At 46.7% G+C, this 22863-nt stretch overlaps 1 protein-coding gene across 1 annotated transcript in view; it reads right to left on the bottom strand.

Moving 5' to 3' along the window:
- The window catches only part of LOC135822356 (uncharacterized), a 53998-nt gene extending 32888 nt beyond the window's left edge, over positions 1-21110 (bottom strand). Inside the window, exons 1-3 of the mRNA XM_065335102.1 lie at positions 20820-21110; positions 1569-1881; positions 355-420 (exon numbers count right to left, since the gene is read on the bottom strand). Coding sequence (XP_065191174.1) covers positions 355-420; positions 1569-1881; positions 20820-20875 — 435 coding nt within the window. The 5' untranslated portion in view covers positions 20876-21110. The remainder of the gene's footprint in view (positions 1-354; positions 421-1568; positions 1882-20819) is intronic.
- Positions 21111-22863: the final 1753 nt, after the last annotated feature.

Here is a 22863-nt window from a genome sequence, read left to right as displayed (position 1 = left end):
ACATTTAACTCACCCACCCCACTGTAAGAACAGGCATACCGGAGGAGTATAGCGTACGGCAATCTTAAAGGGGAAGTTAAGCCTAGAATCAAATTTCACCAGTTGTAGTCTTCGGGGTGCTGAGTCGAATGGTCTTGGTCCGAGGAAGCTGTAGTGACACTTTGCATACAAATCCCCATCTAGTAGGGCGCAGTCACCCAGTTTCGGTGGAAGTGCGCCAGTTCGATTGGGAATAAAGGAGGAAGGGAGCGTCTCAGCTTCCTCGGACCAAGACCATTCGACTCAGCAGCCCGAAGACTACAACTGGTGAAACTTTGATTTTAGGCTTAACTTCCCATTTAAAGCTGGGCTTACCTCTGGCAGGGCTGGTGCTAGAACACAGTGCTTTCGTCCAAGATTCTTCATAGCCACCGTGATATCCTGTAAGCACGCACAGACACACAGACACACACACACAGACACAGACACACACACAGACACACACACACACACACACACACACACACACACACACGTATGCACGCACATGCACACTATGATCAATATGTTATTCCCACAACCATGCAAACATTGTATATAGATGCAAACATTGTATATAGATGTGCACAAGCAGAGCTAAACATAACCGTCATTGTCCATGAATGTCTAAAACACGCAATTTGACCTTTTGACCCTGGTCTGTTGTGATAAGGTGTCGCACAACTGCCAGCGTATTGCACTGGACCATGTAGTCTTGATACACGGGTAGCTTTGAAACAGGTAGCGTTGGACCATGCAGCGTTGGACCATGCAGCTTTGGACCATGCAGCTTTGGACCATGCAGCTTTGGACCATGCAGCTTTGGACCATGCAGCTTTGGACCATGCAGCTTTGGACCATGCAGCGTTGGACCATGCAGCTTTGGACCATGCAGCTTTGGACCATGCAGCTTTGGACCATGCAGCTTTGGACCATGCAGCTTTGGACCATGCAGCTTTGGACCATGCAGCTTTGGACCATGCAGCTTTGGACCATGCAGCTTTGGACCATGCAGCTTTGGACCATGCAGCTTTGGACCATGCAGCTTTGGACCATGCAGCTTTGGACCATGCAGCTTTGGACCATGCAGCTTTGGACCATGCAGCTTTGGACCATGCAGCTTTGGACCATGCAGCTTTGGACCATGCAGCTTTGGACCATGCAGCTTTGGACCATGCAGCTTTGGACCATGCAGCTTTGGACCATGCAGCTTTGGACCATGCAGCTTTGGACCATGCAGCTTTGGACCATGCAGCTTTGGACCATGCAGCTTTGGACCATGCAGCTTTGGACCATGCAGCTTTGATACCTGGAGCATTGTTACAGGTAGATGGACCAGAGTCTACCACCACCACACACACACAAACACACACACACACACATACACACACACACACACACACACACACACACACACACACATACACACACACACACAAACACACACACACACACACACACACAAACACACACACACACAAACACACACACACACACACACACACACACAAACACATGTAGCTCATTCACTTAACACTAGAAACATCTACCTTGGGAATATTGCCTCGCACAGATGAGTCCACTTTGAGATATACATGGATCTCCTTGTTGTTCTCGATGAACCGACGAACAGTGGTATAGAAATCGTCAAGGTCGGGACTGTCGACCTCTCTCGAGTTGCTGCTCACAACAATGACTTGAGCTTGTTGCAATGGTGTGTCCTCATCAGAGCCTGCCGGTGCCGGTACAGACTGAGTTAGCACTAAGCTAGTGTAGTCCGGTACAATGCTGACATTCAGACCCGACTTGCTTATGGCCAGTGCAGCATCACATGCACCAGTCACATCATCCGCTATCACCAACCTAGTGGAACCAAGCCACACAAGAGAAAAGAATAGGGTACATGATTGCACAATAGTGCCAAAAAAGGAAAGCTTTATATGCATGGAGCGTATCAACAAGCAATCCGAGCTAATGTTTTAAACAGCCCACATGACAAATAACGTTATACTTTTCAACTTTCGTCTATCTGTCTATCTGTCTATCTGTCACATAACAATCAACATTTCGAGTGCCCCTTCTGCCATCATTCAGACACCGATAGTTACCGTTTCCCTACCCTACTGCTGCACTGGTTGTGCTGGTGCATGCTTGTCCCTAGCCCAGCCCAACCTATTGACACTAACCTACATTTACACAAAGTCAACACGACACGTAGTTGTAAGGAGTGGGCGCATTCAATGGCCTGATGTGCAGCAGCTCAAGCATAGCGGGATAGCGCTAACCAGTAAGGACTAGCCACTCAACTTGCAAGTGTCATGCAGGTTGGTTATAAGTAGCAATACCAAACGTAAGCATCACCGAGATGAGCAACAGCTACATCTCATGGCGCTGCATAGTGCTGGCTGGTAAATCAGGAGTGATGCTGACAAGAGGTTTTCTATAAATGGAGTCCAAACTGCCCGCGACATACGGCGGCACTCTCCGGCTGACCGCGTTCACCACACCAGCAACTTTGGCACGACTCTAAGACGGTGCAGACCATGACTGCCAGTATAAATAATTCTTCCATACAGCTGTTGCAATCATACAGATCTCATCAGTGAAAGCTGTAGAATACTGTATGGCTGGAACTTGTGGAAAGCCCTCTTTTATACAGAGTGTAACTGTGATTACGCGAAGTCGCGTAATCACACGCTTCCAGGTCACATAAATGCTTACGTGCGGAAAATAAGTTCGAGACTACACTGATAGCCGCTAAGTGATGCCAGCCTAGATTATGTGTACTACGATTATGTACTACGATTATGTACTACGATTATGTACTACGGTGGATACAAAATGGTCCTGTCTCACTGCAATAGTGACACAATGAAAACATCTCACTGCAACAGCGCACTGCAACAGCGCACTGCAACAGCGCACTGCAACAGCGCACTGCAACAGCGCACTGCAACAGCGCACTGCAACAGCGCACTGCAACAGCGCACTGCAACAGCGCACTGCAACAGCGCACTGCAACAGCGCACTGCAACAGCGCACTGCAACAGCGCACTGCAACAGCGCACTGCAACAGCGCACTGCAACAGCGCACTGCAACAGCGCACTGCAACAGCGCACTGCAACAGCTCACTGCAACAGCGCACTGCAACAGCGCACTTCAACAGCGCACTGCAACAGCGCACTGCAACAGCGCACTGAATATTGGGCTGGCAATGTTTTCGCTTCTTTGGCAGTTCACTACTTCCCTGCCTGTTTGCAATGAAATTGAAGTTCTTCCAGTTCCCATACAAAAAATGGCTGGTAGCTCGGCCTATTTAGCTCGTAGCTGTACTGATGAGGCCTTTATGGCCCTAACAGCTTGCCATCTACAGCATTGGATAAAAGTTAAATGCAGGAAAGTTGCCTTGTACAAGGGTTCACACCCTGCCTGAAAGGATTGGGCAGCTTTTTAGGCTTCCCGCCAGATTCGTGTAGTTGTCTTGGAAACTTCTCTGTAAATGTGACTTATAGGCTGTTTTGTACTTAGTCTAAAGAGGGCCTAAGGCTAAGGCTGTGTGTTTCCTGCACGCATCACAAGTACACTGGGTTCTTGCAGACCAGTTCATATTGCTATGCTAGACGGTAAGTGAACTGTGCATGGCTTAATTGACGTCACTCTACGAGTTGAATCTCTATATACTAATCCTTTTCTCCACTGTGCTAGGGAAATAAAAGACGGGGTCAACTCTTACAGTATGCAATTAGGCAATTACGTCACCATTTCAGAGCGCCAGTACGTCATGATTTCAGAGCGCCTCGCATGAAGTGACAAATCAGTGGCCCTGGCATTGATTTTTCACTAAAATCTCAAATCAGCACAGTTTGCAAGGTTTCGTCAATCCATTCCATATTCGAATATCAATAGAAACTAGGGGCATGTTCGATTGGTAAGATCGGGGTCCAGATCAACCGGATCCACTGGATTCGCACCCTTTCGATTGATCAAATCCGGATCCTTTGGATTTGGATCCGGCCAACCCACCTCGGGGAGCAGGGTTGACCGGTTCCAACGGATCCAAATGTGACCTTTGTGCATTTATGGCGGGTAAACATCTATTTTGTACACATTGTGGTACGCACACACGTGCATCGAGACACATGTTGTTGACTTTTCGTACGACACGCGCGATGAGTACTTGAAGTACGACTTTCACCCTTCTGGGTGACCTGTGAGCGCCATTAATCTCCCTCCTGTCCTGTGTCTCCAAACTGCTAGAGAGTATAGTGTACGACCGCTTGTATGACCATATCTCCCCTCTTCTTCACCCCGCACGATCTGGCTTCCGTCGTAAGGACAACACATTCCTGCAATTGTCCCGCATAATTCAAGACCTCTGCTCCCTAAAAGACCAGCGGCAGGTCTCCTGCATCTGTTTCTTCGACCTCTCCAAGGCCTTCGACACCGTGTGGCACAAGGGCCTGATCGCCAAACTTCGTGCCCAGGGTGTCTCCGGCTCCCTACTCGCCTGGATAACTAGTTACCTCTTGGACCGAAATCAGTGCGTCACAGTGAATGGAACCTTATCTGATCCCGAGTCTGTGACATCCGGAGTGCCCCAGGGCTCCATTTTAGGTCCCCCGCGCTTCCTCACATACGTTAATGACCTATGCAATTCCCAATATTTCTTTGTTTGCAGATGATACCACTGTCCTTGCTTCCTCCCCATCTCACGCCACCCTGTACCCCAAAGTTCAGACCTGTATAAACGACATTGTTCACTGGATGAGCACTTGGTACCTTAAGCCAAATGTGACCAAAACCGAGCTCCTCCTTTTTCCCCCTCCCACAGATCCAGTGCCCATCTTCCACTTTCCCGATGATCCCGGTCACCCTATCTCTGTAGCGCCCCACCATAAACACCTTGGCATTGTCATAGATTCCGCCCTCTCCTGGTCTCACCATGCTGATCATGTGTCGTCCAAAGTATGCCGATCTGTCGGCATAATGTCAAGTCACTTGTCCCATTTGCCCCAAAATTGCCGGATTAATTTTTATAAATCATACATTCTTCCCCTCTTCACGTACGCCTTCCCTGCCTGGTCCACCATTAACAAAACCCACATAGGTAAATTAGAAATTCTCCATCGCCGTATACTGCGCATCATATTTCGTACTGATCTTTATATCTCAAATCTAGACTTGTATGCTGCTGCATCCACTACCACTCTGCAACACTACCTTGATGCTTCCAAGTGCACCCTGGCACATTCAATTTTTCTTGACCAGCACCCTGCTCATTTACAGTCACTTAATTGGTGTAAGTCTGGTGGCACCACCCGAAGCTGCGTTCGTCTCCCCCTAGCTAGGTCTACCCTATTTGTAAATTCACCTTTCTTTTCCTCCTACTCCACGTGGCTCCAACTGCCTCCCAGTGTTAGACAAGCTCCAGATATGCCCAAATTCCGTACCCTCGTCAGACAGCACTTCAATATCTCCCAGTAAACAAAATCACAGTCACCACTTCCGCTGCATAGCTCGCTGGGCATCCCATTGCTTTGTAAGTTGCTAATCCCTTCCCACTTTGTGTACGTGCTCTTCATTTTCTTTTTTCTCTTCTTCCGTGGTTGGTCTCACCCTCTCCTCAATTCAATTCGCTGTCTTGACATGCCACGAGGTGAAGAAATAAATAAATAAATAAAAACGAGAGAGCTTGGAAGCTCAGGGCCGCCCTACGCTATGCTTTTTTTGCCTTGATGACCTAGACAAAAAAAGCATGGGGATGTTATAAATTCTTATAAATTTCTACTTTTTGTTTTTAGACATAACCTGGGATTCGAACCCGCACTATCGCCCTGCATGCATCCCCCGATACACTTCGCATACATACTAATTCTTCCAAGTTGCTTCACGTTATGATCTTGTATTGGAAAGCCCTATTTGAATATGCATTGTGGCCAGCCGTCTTTGATTGTACGGTACGGTACGGGACAGGTACGGTTGAGGGTAATACGACACCATCTACCGCCTTGATGACGGCAAAAAAGAATAGGGATAATATAAATTTTTCAATTTTCCTATTTTTTTTCAGGCATTACCTGGGATTCGAACCCGCACTATCGCCCTACACGCATTCCCCATACACTTCGCATTCATACTCATTCTTCCAAGTTGCTTCACGTTATGATCTTGCGTTTGAAAGCCCTATTTGAATAGTGCGGCCAGCTGTATGTGGCCAGCTGTGTTTGATGGTACGGTACGGTGCGGGACAGATACGGGATAGCGCCAGGCGTGACACAAACACACAAACAAACAAACACCAAATTAAAGCTGTGTGGACCCTGGCTAGCGCCAGACGTTACGTTACGTTACGTTACGTCTTCTGCATAATAATAATAATAATAATAATAATAATAATAATTTGATAACCGCAATCAATAAAACTAGCTGAACCGACATTTGTGTACTTTATTCATGCAATGTAAAAACGGTGGAGACGATGTGCAATAAAACGATGAAAATATGAAGAAATGGTGTAGGGAAAAAATATATGGATTCAAACAAGTTTTCGTACAACACTCATCAGGAATCGTCGTTGTACTAAAGGACACTGAAACAAAAATTGAACTATTATAGAAAATCTAAGTTACAGAAATAACACTAAGAGCAACAACAGTGAAATTTACAAGTGTGAATTTTAACAATCAAAGCGAGAAATGAACAAAGGAGAAAGGAAGGAAAGACAACGTGATAACACATAACAGCAGTACATTACACCTAGAACATTAACGGCCAAGCTTGGCCGCACTAAACACGACACGTTACTTGAACAATTTCAACCCAATTATACTATCTTTCTGTACACACAAATTAGGCTTGTACAGACGCTGATAGATAGCTTCCAACACTTTTAACTGTAGTCCATAACCATGACGACCACGGCACAATACAGTGAACGAAGAGTCGGAATACGAATTGCAACAATCAGGACTAGCTAGCAGATGATTGTACACTGAAGACTTGCTACCACGAAACCTACGCACAACACTAACACTCTCACCGGCATTCTCACCATCACTCCCATCACTGCTCTCCGACTCACTGCTCCTTCCGCCGTCCGCTCCATCCTCCGCTTCCTCTGTACTCTCTCTGTCTCGTCCATCCCGCCTGACCGGGTCCATTGAAGTCAACTCGGCCGTCACCCTGCTATCACATCCCTCCTTTCGCCCTTGTCCGCTGAGTGCGTAGCTTCTGTTGTAGTTGGCTGTTGATCGTCTTGGTCTTTCAATTGTGGGCTTGGATGGTGGATTAGTTGTGGTTGCTGTAGATTGCGTTGTTGGTGTTGGTGTGGGAGCTACTGATATGCAAGGTGGGTCTTTTTGAGTCGGCATTTGTAGTGTTAATGCAGCTGTCAGTGTTGCTCGCGGTCTCCCACTGGCAAGCTCCACCGCCGCAAGAACCGATGGTGGAGGATCGGGAGGAGGCAGTGGGACCGGGACCGCAAGCGGCACCACCTCAGCCAAAGCCGCCGGGGGCACTGACGAGGGAACCACCGACGGCCGGAGCAAAGGCGGCGACACAAGCCGACCCGATGAGCCACCACGCCCATTCTCCTCCCCCACCGCCACCAGCGACGGCGGAGCAAGCACAGTCCGTGAGCCAGGGTCCGCGGGTTGTGTAGGCAACGGCTGTGTGGTTATTGGTTGTTTTCTAGGTCGCCCTCGCTTCGGTCTTTGTTGTTGTGCGCAAGGTGGAAGTATGTGACGTGGTGTGTGTTGTTTGATGCGTGCGTTCAGGTGCTGAACAGTCCTACCAACATACCGACTAGCGCATTGTCGGCATTCAAAGTTGTAAATAAGATGACTTAGGTGATGGGCTGGTAGGACATCCTTCCGCACCGTAAACGCACGCATCGTCGTAAAGACGGGCACAAAGTGTACTGCGTAGTATGTTCGACGAACAACAGACTTGACTGCACTACAAACTTTAGTCGACTCCTGCCCTTTCCACGGCAAACATAAATAAACGGGACAACGAGCAGGACCAATCATAGGAGCCTTCGTAGTTTGTTCGACTTTCAACAACTTCTGCAACAAAAACTCAGGGTACCCGTTCTTGACAAAAACTGACCGGAGAAAATCAAGCTCTTCCTGCAGCTTACATGACGAACAAATACGCTTCGCACGATCTACAAGGTTACGCACTAAGTTTACTTTATATTGAGACGAACAATAAGAGTCATATACAATGTACTGACCAGTAAACGTCGGCTTTCGATAAACGGTGGTCAGAACGTCACTACTCGTTTTTTCCACAAGCACATCTAGAAATGACAATTTGTTGGACTGTTCATGCTCACATGTAAAACGAAGGGCAGGGTGAATACTATTTAACACGTCAAGAAACTCGTTACTACGCTCCTCATTATCAAAATATGTGAAGGAGTCGTCCACGAAACGTACATAAAGGTCAGGCCACAATGAATCATCAATTTTCGACTCACAGTAACCGACAAACACGTTTGCCAATACCGGACCAAGGGGCGAACCCATCGCAACACCATCGACTTGTTTGTACATGACATTGTTGAACGAAAACTCAACACCAGTTGTGACCAGCAACAACAACCGTCTAAACGCACTTTCAGATATCCAAGGAGTGTCAACGTCATCATTACGGTACAAAACATCCATGCAGATGTCGACAGTTTCTTCAATCGGCACATTAGTAAATAAACTGACGACGTCAAACGAACACATGTGTGCGTTGGGTGGTACAGGCTTGTTGCGGAGCTTCTCGACGAAATCAAAACTGTCTTTTACAGTGCGCTTGCAGTAGTGGTCCTGCACTGGTTGTAAGTAAATACACAGCCACTTGGAAATAGAATATTGGGGTGAAGCCGTCATGGAAACGATGGGACGTACTGGACATGTGGGCTTGTGTATTTTTGGTAAGCCATATAGCCTAGGCCGGAGGGTGCCTGTCGGTTTAATGCGATCGAAATCATTTGAGAATATTTCACCGTCGTCTTTCAGTTTCTTTAGGTAAGCTATTAGTTCTTTTTCTACTTTCCCTGTTCGATCAAAACTTTCAACTGGGCCGAGGGTCTGGAACTTTGATGTGTCATTTAAGATGACAGACATCTTGTCGATGTAATCGGTTCTGAGCATCAGAACTGTAGCCCGCCCTTTGTCCGGGCGCGTGACGATGATTTCCGTGTTTTTGCGGAAGTCACGGAGGGCTTTCATGTGTTCCTGGCCTAAGGAAAATGATCGCTTATCTGGAAGTTTGTCCGCATGCTCCTCAGCCTCAGCTCGGATCTTTGCTGCGCATATTGATTGCTGGGCCTCTGATGTCGGCGTAAAACGTAATAACTTTCGATAAAACAATTCAAACTCGGTCATGATAACTTCCTTTTTATTTGATGATGGGGGAACGCCAAAATCAGTGCCACGGCAAAGGAGCTCCTTCTGCACGGTAGTCAATTCCAATGGTGTGAAGTTTATTATTGTTGTTTCAGGATCGATGTTAACTTGGCCGTAACGTTTCCTTCTGAGCCAGTTATATGTCTTGTCATGTTTGGTGATAAGTTTGACTCGTTGTTTCTGGTCGTTCTCAGAAAGGAGCACTGAGAAACGAAGGAAGTCATGAGATGACAAAAATGTACGTGCACGATCATACAAGGACCTAAACTGGGAACGAGACTTGCACACCGTGTCACCGGACCTGGCAATCTCATCCTTCATGAAAACTCGCTCAATGTTCAACGTGTGGTATGCCTTGGCTCGGTGAACACGCTTTTCTACACCGCTAGGACATACGCCATTGTCTAAACACCGTCTAAGAAAAACTACATTAAGGGCGACACTACGGTAATGAAAACGTGCTTTCAGCGTTAGATTCAGAACATCTATCTGAGGCTGGGTGTATCTCGATTTAAAATATTTAAACACACGGCGAGGAGACAATAATTTGATAACCGCAATCAATAAAACTAGCTGAACCGACATTTGTGTACTTTATTCATGCAATGTAAAAACGGTGGAGACGATGTGCAATAAAACGATGAAAATATGAAGAAATGGTGTAGGGAAAAAATATATGGATTCAAACAAGTTTTCGTACAACACTCATCAGGAATCGTCGTTGTACTAAAGGACACTGAAACAAAAATTGAACTATTATAGAAAATCTAAGTTACAGAAATAACACTAAGAGCAACAACAGTGAAATTTACAAGTGTGAATTTTAACAATCAAAGCGAGAAATGAACAAAGGAGAAAGGAAGGAAAGACAACGTGATAACACATAACAGCAGTACATTACACCTAGAACATTAACGGCCAAGCTTGGCCGCACTAAACACGACACGTTACTTGAACAATTTCAACCCAATTATACTATCTTTCTGTACACACAAATTAGGCTTGTACAGACGCTGATAGATAGCTTCCAACACTTTTAACTGTAGTCCATAACCATGACGACCACGGCACAATACAGTGAACGAAGAGTCGGAATACGAATTGCAACAATCAGGACTAGCTAGCAGATGATTGTACACTGAAGACTTGCTACCACGAAACCTACGCACAACACTAACACTCTCACCGGCATTCTCACCATCACTCCCATCACTGCTCTCCGACTCACTGCTCCTTCCGCCGTCCGCTCCATCCTCCGCTTCCTCTGTACTCTCTCTGTCTCGTCCATCCCGCCTGACCGGGTCCATTGAAGTCAACTCGGCCGTCACCCTGCTATCACATCCCTCCTTTCGCCCTTGTCCGCTGAGTGCGTAGCTTCTGTTGTAGTTGGCTGTTGATCGTCTTGGTCTTTCAATTGTGGGCTTGGATGGTGGATTAGTTGTGGTTGCTGTAGATTGCGTTGTTGGTGTTGGTGTGGGAGCTACTGATATGCAAGGTGGGTCTTTTTGAGTCGGCATTTGTAGTGTTAATGCAGCTGTCAGTGTTGCTCGCGGTCTCCCACTGGCAAGCTCCACCGCCGCAAGAACCGATGGTGGAGGATCGGGAGGAGGCAGTGGGACCGGGACCGCAAGCGGCACCACCTCAGCCAAAGCCGCCGGGGGCACTGACGAGGGAACCACCGACGGCCGGAGCAAAGGCGGCGACACAAGCCGACCCGATGAGCCACCACGCCCATTCTCCTCCCCCACCGCCACCAGCGACGGCGGAGCAAGCACAGTCCGTGAGCCAGGGTCCGCGGGTTGTGTAGGCAACGGCTGTGTGGTTATTGGTTGTTTTCTAGGTCGCCCTCGCTTCGGTCTTTGTTGTTGTGCGCAAGGTGGAAGTATGTGACGTGGTGTGTGTTGTTTGATGCGTGCGTTCAGGTGCTGAACAGTCCTACCAACATACCGACTAGCGCATTGTCGGCATTCAAAGTTGTAAATAAGATGACTTAGGTGATGGGCTGGTAGGACATCCTTCCGCACCGTAAACGCACGCATCGTCGTAAAGACGGGCACAAAGTGTACTGCGTAGTATGTTCGACGAACAACAGACTTGACTGCACTACAAACTTTAGTCGACTCCTGCCCTTTCCACGGCAAACATAAATAAACGGGACAACGAGCAGGACCAATCATAGGAGCCTTCGTAGTTTGTTCGACTTTCAACAACTTCTGCAACAAAAACTCAGGGTACCCGTTCTTGACAAAAACTGACCGGAGAAAATCAAGCTCTTCCTGCAGCTTACAGGACGAACAAATACGCTTCGCACGATCTACAAGGTTACGCACTAAGTTTACTTTATATTGAGACGAACAATAAGAGTCATATACAATGTACTGACCAGTAAACGTCGGCTTTCGATAAACGGTGGTCAGAACGTCACTACTCGTTTTTTCCACAAGCACATCTAGAAATGACAATTTGTTGGACTGTTCATGCTCACATGTAAAACGAAGGGCAGGGTGAATACTATTTAACACGTCCAGAAACTCGTTACTACGCTCCTCATTATCAAAATATGTGAAGGAGTCGTCCACGAAACGTACATAAAGGTCAGGCCACAATGAATCATCAATTTTCGACTCACAGTAACCGACAAACACGTTTGCCAATACCGGACCAAGGGGCGAACCCATCGCAACACCATCGACTTGTTTGTACATGACATTGTTGAACGAAAACTCAACACCAGTTGTGACCAGCAACAACAACCGTCTAAACGCACTTTCAGATATCCAAGGAGTGTCAACGTCATCATTACGGTACAAAACATCCATGCAGATGTCGACAGTTTCTTCAATCGGCACATTAGTAAATAAACTGACGACGTCAAACGAACACATGTGTGCGTTGGGTGGTACAGGCTTGTTGCGGAGCTTCTCGACGAAATCAAAACTGTCTTTTACAGTGCGCTTGCAGTAGTGGTCCTGCACTGGTTGTAAGTAAATACACAGCCACTTGGAAATAGAATATTGGGGTGAAGCCGTCATGGAAACGATGGGACGTACTGGACATGTGGGCTTGTGTATTTTTGGTAAGCCATATAGCCTAGGCCGGAGGGTGCCTGTCGGTTTAATGCGATCGAAATCATTTGAGAATATTTCACCGTCGTCTTTCAGTTTCTTTAGGTAAGCTATTAGTTCTTTTTCTACTTTCTCTGTTCGATCAAAACTTTCAACTGGGCCGAGGGTCTGGAACTTTGATGTGTCATTTAAGATGACAGACATCTTGTCGATGTAATCGGTTCTGAGCATCAGAACTGTAGCCCGCCCTTTGTCCGGGCGCGTGACGATGATTTCCGTGTTTTTGCGGAAGTCACGGAAGTCACGGAAGTCACGGAAAAGTTTTGATCGAACAGAGAAAGTAGAAAAAGAACTAATAGCTTACCTAAAGAAACTGAAAGACGACGGTGAAATATTCTCAAATGATTTCGATCGCATTAAACCGACAGGCACCCTCCGGCCTAGGCTATATGGCTTACCAAAAATACACAAGCCCACATGTCCAGTACGTCCCATCGTTTCCATGACGGCTTCACCCCAATATTCTATTTCCAAGTGGCTGTGTATTTACTTACAACCAGTGCAGGACCACTACTGCAAGCGCACTGTAAAAGACAGTTTTGATTTCGTCGAGAAGCTCCGCAACAAGCCTGTACCACCCAACGCACACATGTGTTCGTTTGACGTCGTCAGTTTATTTACTAATGTGCCGATTGAAGAAACTGTCGACATCTGCATGGATGTTTTGTACCGTAATGATGACGTTGACACTCCTTGGATATCTGAAAGTGCGTTTAGACGGTTGTTGTTGCTGGTCACAACTGGTGTTGAGTTTTCGTTCAACAATGTCATGTACAAACAAGTCGATGGTGTTGCGATGGGTTCGCCCCTTGGTCCGGTATTGGCAAACGTGTTTGTCGGTTACTGTGAGTCGAAAATTGATGATTCATTGTGGCCTGACCTTTATGTACGTTTCGTGGACGACTCCTTCACATATTTTGATAATGAGGAGCGTAGTAACGAGTTTCTTGACGTGTTAAATAGTATTCACCCTGCCCTTCGTTTTACATGTGAGCATGAACAGTCCAACAAATTGTCATTTCTAGATGTGCTTGTGGAAAAAACGAGTAGTGACGTTCTGACCACCGTTTATCGAAAGCCGACGTTTACTGGTCAGTACATTGTATATGACTCTTATTGTTCGTCTCAATATAAAGTAAACTTAGTGCGTAACCTTGTAGATCGTGCGAAGCGTATTTGTTCGTCCTGTAAGCTGCAGGAAGAGCTTGATTTTCTCCGGTCAGTTTTTGTCAAGAACGGGTACCCTGAGTTTTTGTTGCAGAAGTTGTTGAAAGTCGAACAAACTACGAAGGCTCCTATGATTGGTCCTGCTCGTTGTCCCGTTTATTTATGTTTGCCGTGGAAAGGGCAGGAGTCGACTAAAGTTTGTAGTGCAGTCAAGTCTGTTGTTCGTCGAACATACTACGCAGTACACTTTGTGCCCGTCTTTACGACGATGCGTGCGTTTACGGTGCGGAAGGATGTCCTACCAGCCCATCACCTAAGTCATCTTATTTACAACTTTGAATGCCGACAATGCGCTAGTCGGTATGTTGGTAGGACTGTTCAGCACCTGAACGCACGCATCAAACAACACACACCACGTCACATACTTCCACCTTGCGCACAACAACAAAGACCGAAGCGAGGGCGACCTAGAAAACAACCAATAACCACACAGCCGTTGCCTACACAACCCGCGGACCCTGGCTCACGGACTGTGCTTGCTCCGCCGTCGCTGGTGGCGGTGGGGGAGGAGAATGGGCGTGGTGGCTCATCGGGTCGGCTTGTGTCGCCGCCTTTGCTCCGGCCGTCGGTGGTTCCCTCGTCAGTGCCCCCGGCGGCTTTGGCTGAGGTGGTGCCGCTTGCGGTCCCGGTCCCACTGCCTCCTCCCGATCCTCCACCATCGGTTCTTGCGGCGGTGGAGCTTGCCAGTGGGAGACCGCGAGCAACACTGACAGCTGCATTAACACTACAAATGCCGACTCAAAAAGACCCACCTTGCATATCAGTAGCTCCCACACCAACACCAACAACGCAATCTACAGCAACCACAACTAATCCACCATCCAAGCCCACAATTGAAAGACCAAGACGATCAACAGCCAACTACAACAGAAGCTACGCACTCAGCGGACAAGGGCGAAAGGAGGGATGTGATAGCAGGGTGACGGCCGAGTTGACTTCAATGGACCCGGTCAGGCGGGATGGACGAGACAGAGAGAGTACAGAGGAAGCGGAGGATGGAGCGGACGGCGGAAGGAGCAGTGAGTCGGAGAGCAGTGATGGGAGTGATGGTGAGAATGCCGGTGAGAGTGTTAGTGTTGTGCGTAGGTTTCGTGGTAGCAAGTCTTCAGTGTACAATCATCTGCTAGCTAGTCCTGATTGTTGCAATTCGTATTCCGACTCTTCGTTCACTGTATTGTGCCGTGGTCGTCATGGTTATGGACTACAGTTAAAAGTGTTGGAAGCTATCTATCAGCGTCTGTACAAGCCTAATTTGTGTGTACAGAAAGATAGTATAATTGGGTTGAAATTGTTCAAGTAACGTGTCGTGTTTAGTGCGGCCAAGCTTGGCCGTTAATGTTCTAGGTGTAATGTACTGCTGTTATGTGTTATCACGTTGTCTTTCCTTCCTTTCTCCTTTGTTCATTTCTCGCTTTGATTGTTAAAATTCACACTTGTAAATTTCACTGTTGTTGCTCTTAGTGTTATTTCTGTAACTTAGATTTTCTATAATAGTTCAATTTTTGTTTCAGTGTCCTTTAGTACAACGACGATTCCTGATGAGTGTTGTACGAAAACTTGTTTGAATCCATATATTTTTTCCCTACACCATTTCTTCATATTTTCATCGTTTTATTGCACATCGTCTCCACCGTTTTTACATTGCATGAATAAAGTACACAAATGTCGGTTCAGCTAGTTTTATTGATTGCGGTTATCAAATTATTGTCTCCTCGCCGTGTGTTTAAATATTTTAAATCGAGATACACCCAGCCTCAGATAGATGTTCTGAATCTAACGCTGAAAGCACGTTTTCATTACCGTAGTGTCGCCCTTAATGTAGTTTTTCTTAGACGGTGTTTAGACAATGGCGTATGTCCTAGCGGTGTAGAAAAGCGTGTTCACCGAGCCAAGGCATACCACACGTTGAACATTGAGCGAGTTTTCATGAAGGATGAGATTGCCAGGTCCGGTGACACGGTGTGCAAGTCTCGTTCCCAGTTTAGGTCCTTGTATGATCGTGCACGTACATTTTTGTCATCTCATGACTTCCTTCGTTTCTCAGTGCTCCTTTCTGAGAACGACCAGAAACAACGAGTCAAACTTATCACCAAACATGACAAGACATATAACTGGCTCAGAAGGAAACGTTACGGCCAAGTTAACATCGATCCTGAAACAACAATAATAAACTTCACACCATTGGAATTGACTACCGTGCAGAAGGAGCTCCTTTGCCGTGGCACTGATTTTGGCGTTCCCCCATCATCAAATAAAAAGGAAGTTATCATGACCGAGTTTGAATTGTTTTATCGAAAGTTATTACGTTTTACGCCGACATCAGAGGCCCAGCAATCAATATGCGCAGCAAAGATCCGAGCTGAGGCTGAGGAGCATGCGGACAAACTTCCAGATAAGCGATCATTTTCCTTAGGCCAGGAACACATGAAAGCCCTCCGTGACTTCCGCAAAAACACGGAAATCATCGTCACGCGCCCGGACAAAGGGCGGGCTACAGTTCTGATGCTCAGAACCGATTACATCGACAAGATGTCTGTCATCTTAAATGACACATCAAAGTTCCAGACCCTCGGCCCAGTTGAAAGTTTTGATCGAACAGAGAAAGTAGAAAAAGAACTAATAGCTTACCTAAAGAAACTGAAAGACGACGGTGAAATATTCTCAAATGATTTCGATCGCATTAAACCGACAGGCACCCTCCGGCCTAGGCTATATGGCTTACCAAAAATACACAAGCCCACATGTCCAGTACGTCCCATCGTTTCCATGACGGCTTCACCCCAATATTCTATTTCCAAGTGGCTGTGTATTTACTTACAACCAGTGCAGGACCACTACTGCAAGCGCACTGTAAAAGACAGTTTTGATTTCGTCGAGAAGCTCCGCAACAAGCCTGTACCACCCAACGCACACATGTGTTCGTTTGACGTCGTCAGTTTATTTACTAATGTGCCGATTGAAGAAACTGTCGACATCTGCATGGATGTTTTGTACCGTAATGATGACGTTGACACTCCTTGGATATCTGAAAGTGCGTTTAGACGGTTGTTGTTGCTGGTCACAACTGGTGTTGAGTTTTCGTTCAACAATGTCATGTACAAACAAGTCGATGGTGTTGCGATGGGTTCGCCCCTTGGTCCGGTATTGGCAAACGTGTTTGTCGGTTACTGTGAGTCGAAAATTGATGATTCATTGTGGCCTGACCTTTATGTACGTTTCGTGGACGACTCCTTCACATATTTTGATAATGAGGAGCGTAGTAACGAGTTTCTTGACGTGTTAAATAGTATTCACCCTGCCCTTCGTTTTACATGTGAGCATGAACAGTCCAACAAATTGTCATTTCTAGATGTGCTTGTGGAAAAAACGAGTAGTGACGTTCTGACCACCGTTTATCGAAAGCCGACGTTTACTGGTCAGTACATTGTATATGACTCTTATTGTTCGTCTCAATATAAAGTAAACTTAGTGCGTAACCTTGTAGATCGTGCGAAGCGTATTTGTTCGTCCTGTAAGCTGCAGGAAGAGCTTGATTTTCTCCGGTCAGTTTTTGTCAAGAACGGGTACCCTGAGTTTTTGTTGCAGAAGTTGTTGAAAGTCGAACAAACTACGAAGGCTCCTATGATTGGTCCTGCTCGTTGTCCCGTTTATTTATGTTTGCCGTGGAAAGGGCAGGAGTCGACTAAAGTTTGTAGTGCAGTCAAGTCTGTTGTTCGTCGAACATACTACGCAGTACACTTTGTGCCCGTCTTTACGACGATGCGTGCGTTTACGGTGCGGAAGGATGTCCTACCAGCCCATCACCTAAGTCATCTTATTTACAACTTTGAATGCCGACAATGCGCTAGTCGGTATGTTGGTAGGACTGTTCAGCACCTGAACGCACGCATCAAACAACACACACCACGTCACATACTTCCACCTTGCGCACAACAACAAAGACCGAAGCGAGGGCGACCTAGAAAACAACCAATAACCACACAGCCGTTGCCTACACAACCCGCGGACCCTGGCTCACGGACTGTGCTTGCTCCGCCGTCGCTGGTGGCGGTGGGGGAGGAGAATGGGCGTGGTGGCTCATCGGGTCGGCTTGTGTCGCCGCCTTTGCTCCGGCCGTCGGTGGTTCCCTCGTCAGTGCCCCCGGCGGCTTTGGCTGAGGTGGTGCCGCTTGCGGTCCCGGTCCCACTGCCTCCTCCCGATCCTCCACCATCGGTTCTTGCGGCGGTGGAGCTTGCCAGTGGGAGACCGCGAGCAACACTGACAGCTGCATTAACACTACAAATGCCGACTCAAAAAGACCCACCTTGCATATCAGTAGCTCCCACACCAACACCAACAACGCAATCTACAGCAACCACAACTAATCCACCATCCAAGCCCACAATTGAAAGACCAAGACGATCAACAGCCAACTACAACAGAAGCTACGCACTCAGCGGACAAGGGCGAAAGGAGGGATGTGATAGCAGGGTGACGGCCGAGTTGACTTCAATGGACCCGGTCAGGCGGGATGGACGAGACAGAGAGAGTACAGAGGAAGCGGAGGATGGAGCGGACGGCGGAAGGAGCAGTGAGTCGGAGAGCAGTGATGGGAGTGATGGTGAGAATGCCGGTGAGAGTGTTAGTGTTGTGCGTAGGTTTCGTGGTAGCAAGTCTTCAGTGTACAATCATCTGCTAGCTAGTCCTGATTGTTGCAATTCGTATTCCGACTCTTCGTTCACTGTATTGTGCCGTGGTCGTCATGGTTATGGACTACAGTTAAAAGTGTTGGAAGCTATCTATCAGCGTCTGTACAAGCCTAATTTGTGTGTACAGAAAGATAGTATAATTGGGTTGAAATTGTTCAAGTAACGTGTCGTGTTTAGTGCGGCCAAGCTTGGCCGTTAATGTTCTAGGTGTAATGTACTGCTGTTATGTGTTATCACGTTGTCTTTCCTTCCTTTCTCCTTTGTTCATTTCTCGCTTTGATTGTTAAAATTCACACTTGTAAATTTCACTGTTGTTGCTCTTAGTGTTATTTCTGTAACTTAGATTTTCTATAATAGTTCAATTTTTGTTTCAGTGTCCTTTAGTACAACGACGATTCCTGATGAGTGTTGTACGAAAACTTGTTTGAATCCATATATTTTTTCCCTACACCATTTCTTCATATTTTCATCGTTTTATTGCACATCGTCTCCACCGTTTTTTACATTGCATGAATAAAGTACACAAATGTCGGTTCAGCTAGTTTTATTGATTGCGGTTATCAAATTATTGTCTCCTCGCCGTGTGTTTAAATAATAATAATAATAATAATAATAATAATAATAATAATAATAATAATAATAGTCTCTTTCCCTCAAAACCAGTTAATAATAATAATAATAATAATAATAATACCACAGCACGCGTAATAATATAATTATGTGGGTATAATTATACGTTCCGCTTCTGTCCTATCTCCTATGATCAAATTCCATTATCAAGGTAATTATTAACACGGCGCACTGATGACCTGTGACGCCAGATCATGGATTGTCGGCCAGATTTCTCCATGTAGGCTTGTCCAGAGCGATGGCCCTCACATTCCCCAGCTGACTGCTGCGCTTCAAGTCGATGTTCCTCCTCTGTAAGTCGCTTGTGATGCACGTCGCAATGGATGTCCTTGGACGTCCATGCCCAGCCTTGGCATCTCCCGCAAAATAGCCCGTCAGCGCGATCCATGGCGGCGCATCCCTGTCCATACGGAGAATATGGCCGGTTAGCTGCCATCTTCTCCTGTCCACAATGTCAGATAGTGGTTCCGTGTTGCACCTCTCATACAGCTCAGTATTTGATATCCTGGCTGGGTAGACTATGCCAATGAGCCTTCGGAGCTGCTTCCGGTGGAAAACGTTAAGCGATTCTGCTTGTGCTGCCGTGAGCCCCCATGCGCCGCAGTTATACAAAAGAACGGGCAGAACCAGGGCATTATACAGGCGGATGCACCTCTGCTCACTGACCTTCCCACGCCTCAGCCAGAGGCTATACATCCTGCCGTATGCACTCGAAGCGAGGTCTTTCCTCCGCTCCAATCCTCACTGTCGCCAATGAGGGACCCTAGCTGCCTGCTGGACCGCCAGGAGTCTGAAGTTGATGTCAGATGCAAGAATTCGGTCTTGGTCTCGTTTACTGTAAGGGACCAATCCCCGAGTTCTGCGCTAATGATGGGGAGGCTTCGCTTCAGCCACTCCTCACTGGTTGAGTACAATGTCACATCATCGGCGTAACCTGTTTCTCCGGGTATGTGACGGTCGGCGAAAGGGCGTTCGGGAAGGTTTGCTCTCACTTGGCGCAGTGCTGCCTCCAGGTAACAAATAAAAAGAACAGGGCTCAAGCCATCTCCCTGGGGGGTGCCGATGGTGCTGAGAAACGGATTGGCAGTTGCCTTTCCTACTTTCACTGATATTTGTGTGTGGAACAGTAGGTGCTGGATCATGCGCACTTCATCGGGGCCAGTCACTAATGCCATGACGTCTAACAGTTTGGTGCGATCGATCGTGTCGAACGCACGGGACATGTCAATCCCCAGCATGTGGCATTCCCAGTTGTATCGAGTCGCCTTGGCCGCAATCCAGCGCTGTGTCCATACCACATCTGTTGTACTTCGGCCTTGTCTGAAGCCAGATTGAGTTGGACCAACATAACGAGCAACGTCCTTTGCGATTCGGCAGAGCACTACAAGGGAGAAAACTTTTCTTCTGCATAGCTACGGGAATAAATAAAAAATTTTACTTTGTCAACATGGCAACAGTCAAGGTCCAAAATAAAGTGTTCGGTTGACTCTGAAGGATTCGACGGATCTGAGATCTGGATCCCGATCCTACCAATGCGGCAATGGAACATGCCCAAGCACAGTTTGCGAAACTAGCACCGGTTTCCACTCCGTACAAACTAGCGCCATTTTTCCACTCCATACAAAGCATTATTATGACTGTGATGATCTCATTCGACGTTTGGCTCATCAGCCATGCATAGTTGTACTGTCTGCGAATACGTATTTCTAATTCAAAATTTACTTACCCGATCGGAGAAGAATTTTTCCTCTCGTATTTGGGTTTCTTCGGAATCGGCTCCATTTCCACGAGTCACTACACCCACGATAGCGCCGTTCCGTTCTCCTGGTTCCCAACAGCAGCAACACTGGTGATGCGATTATGAAACCATCGCTAGGTAAAACCCAAGCAAACACACTCTTCAAGCATAAAATAATTGTCGAACCGCCGCCCCTGTCGGACATCGGTGGTAGATATTGATATTGTACTCATAGTCATACTTCATAAAGCACTCTACCTGCTCGCCCATTTGACTGACAAGTGCAGTGACAGGCGACGATCATTAGCCAAGATAAGAAGTCGAAAAATGCTTTGCTTTTTACTTCACCTGCATTCGATTCCACTGGCAATCTGCTCACAGTCGTCTTGGTCGTTGTGCAAAATCTGTGCCATGTGTACAGAAGTCTACAGACTGTCACTTGTCAGCACAGACAGTGTATGAAGACATTATGTAGACATCTACTAATGACTATGTCATTGTCAGTGAATTATAATACTAGACTACTACTACTAGTAGTAGTACTAGTATGAGTAGCCAGGATTTTACCTTCCTGACCTGAGGCTTCCTCACGTGCGCTGCTAGCTAGCTAGCTAGCTGTCGACCACAATGCCAAGAACGCAGCATCCGAAACCTTCCCTGCTATGATCATGATGATGGCTACAGTACAGCGAAAGCAACAATCATTATTTATCTCAGTGACTCAGGCAGGTAACTGGTTGTCATGAAGCACAGAGTCACGGGCGCAGTTATTGTTGCAGTTGTGAAAATGACTGTACATGTAGTAAACCTACCCAGATCTAGATCCGGACCTCCCTAATCCGGGCACCTTCGGCATGGAGCTTCGTCTACCGGGCACCTTCGGCATGGAGCTTCGTCTACCGGGCACCTTCGGCATGGAGCTTCGTCTACCGGGCACCTTCGGCATGGAGCTTCGTCTACCGGGCACCTTTCTGACCCATCTACAGTCACGATCATAGTCACTTGACATAGTCACTTGACATAGTCACTTGACATAACTTGACATAAAGGTTATTAAAGCATTTCAACGAAAAAAATGGCCCCAAAACTATTGTACCAAGGAAAAAGGTGTGAACAAGTTATGCGATCGAGTCTACCAACTAAACCAGATTTTGAACAGTCAGACGTGCTCAATCTAGCACAAAACTGACAAGGAATACTGAGACATTCCACGGCATGAAAGTCAGCTTGAGCACTGCTCGATAGCGCTAACCAACGTCCTTCCAACTTGGAAGGTTCATGGATATTTGTGCTAACTGACTTTCATGCCGTGGAATGTCTCTGTATTCCTTGTCAGTTTTGTGCTAGATTGTGCACGTCTGACTGTTCAAAATCTGGTTTAGTTCAGGGCTCGATCGCATAACTAATAATTATTGCTTGTGTCCACATTTTTCCATGTTACAATTTTTTCCTTGGCTCACCATCTGAGGTCAAAAACTATTGATTGTCATTACAAAATGTTTGTTTACTTGCATCATTCAGGAAGTACATGTATGTATGTTCTGAGTTACGGGCAATTCCTAGTTTTTGTTTTTGGCAATTCCTAGTTACGGGAAGTGCTCGGTTCCAAGTTCCAACCTACTAGTACCCGGATCTGGGCAGTTTTACTGTACATCATCTGATCATCATGCACTTCGGCAGTACTTCAAGTACATGTGTAACCAGGTAACTGTAGATGCACAGTCAGTGCACAAAGACAATCTGTACCAGTAGACATCCTTAGCAAAAGTACGATAACGCTAACTTTTACGGTACTCACTCCCAGCCGTGACAAAAGACGTTATCGGATAACGGAAAAACGTTACAGAGCTCAAAATAACGGGCCGACGTTCGTTATGGAAATTCTGCAAAAAATGCAAAAACTCGCATTGTTTTGTAACTGGCGGGAGATAAAAAGCACGTCGTGCAGATCGAGAGTCGAGATTGCTTCCTCTTGTGACATTTAGCTTTTTGGCGAGTTTTGCCTTTCAGTTGACAATTTCTGCTTCGTGCC

Source organism: Sycon ciliatum, chromosome 1, assembly GCF_964019385.1.
Source record: "Sycon ciliatum chromosome 1, ocSycCili1.1, whole genome shotgun sequence".
Lineage (NCBI taxonomy): Eukaryota > Metazoa > Porifera > Calcarea > Leucosolenida > Sycettidae > Sycon > Sycon ciliatum.
The sequence above is the reverse complement of the archived record's forward strand: the minus strand, read 5'-3'. Positions and strand labels throughout refer to the sequence as shown.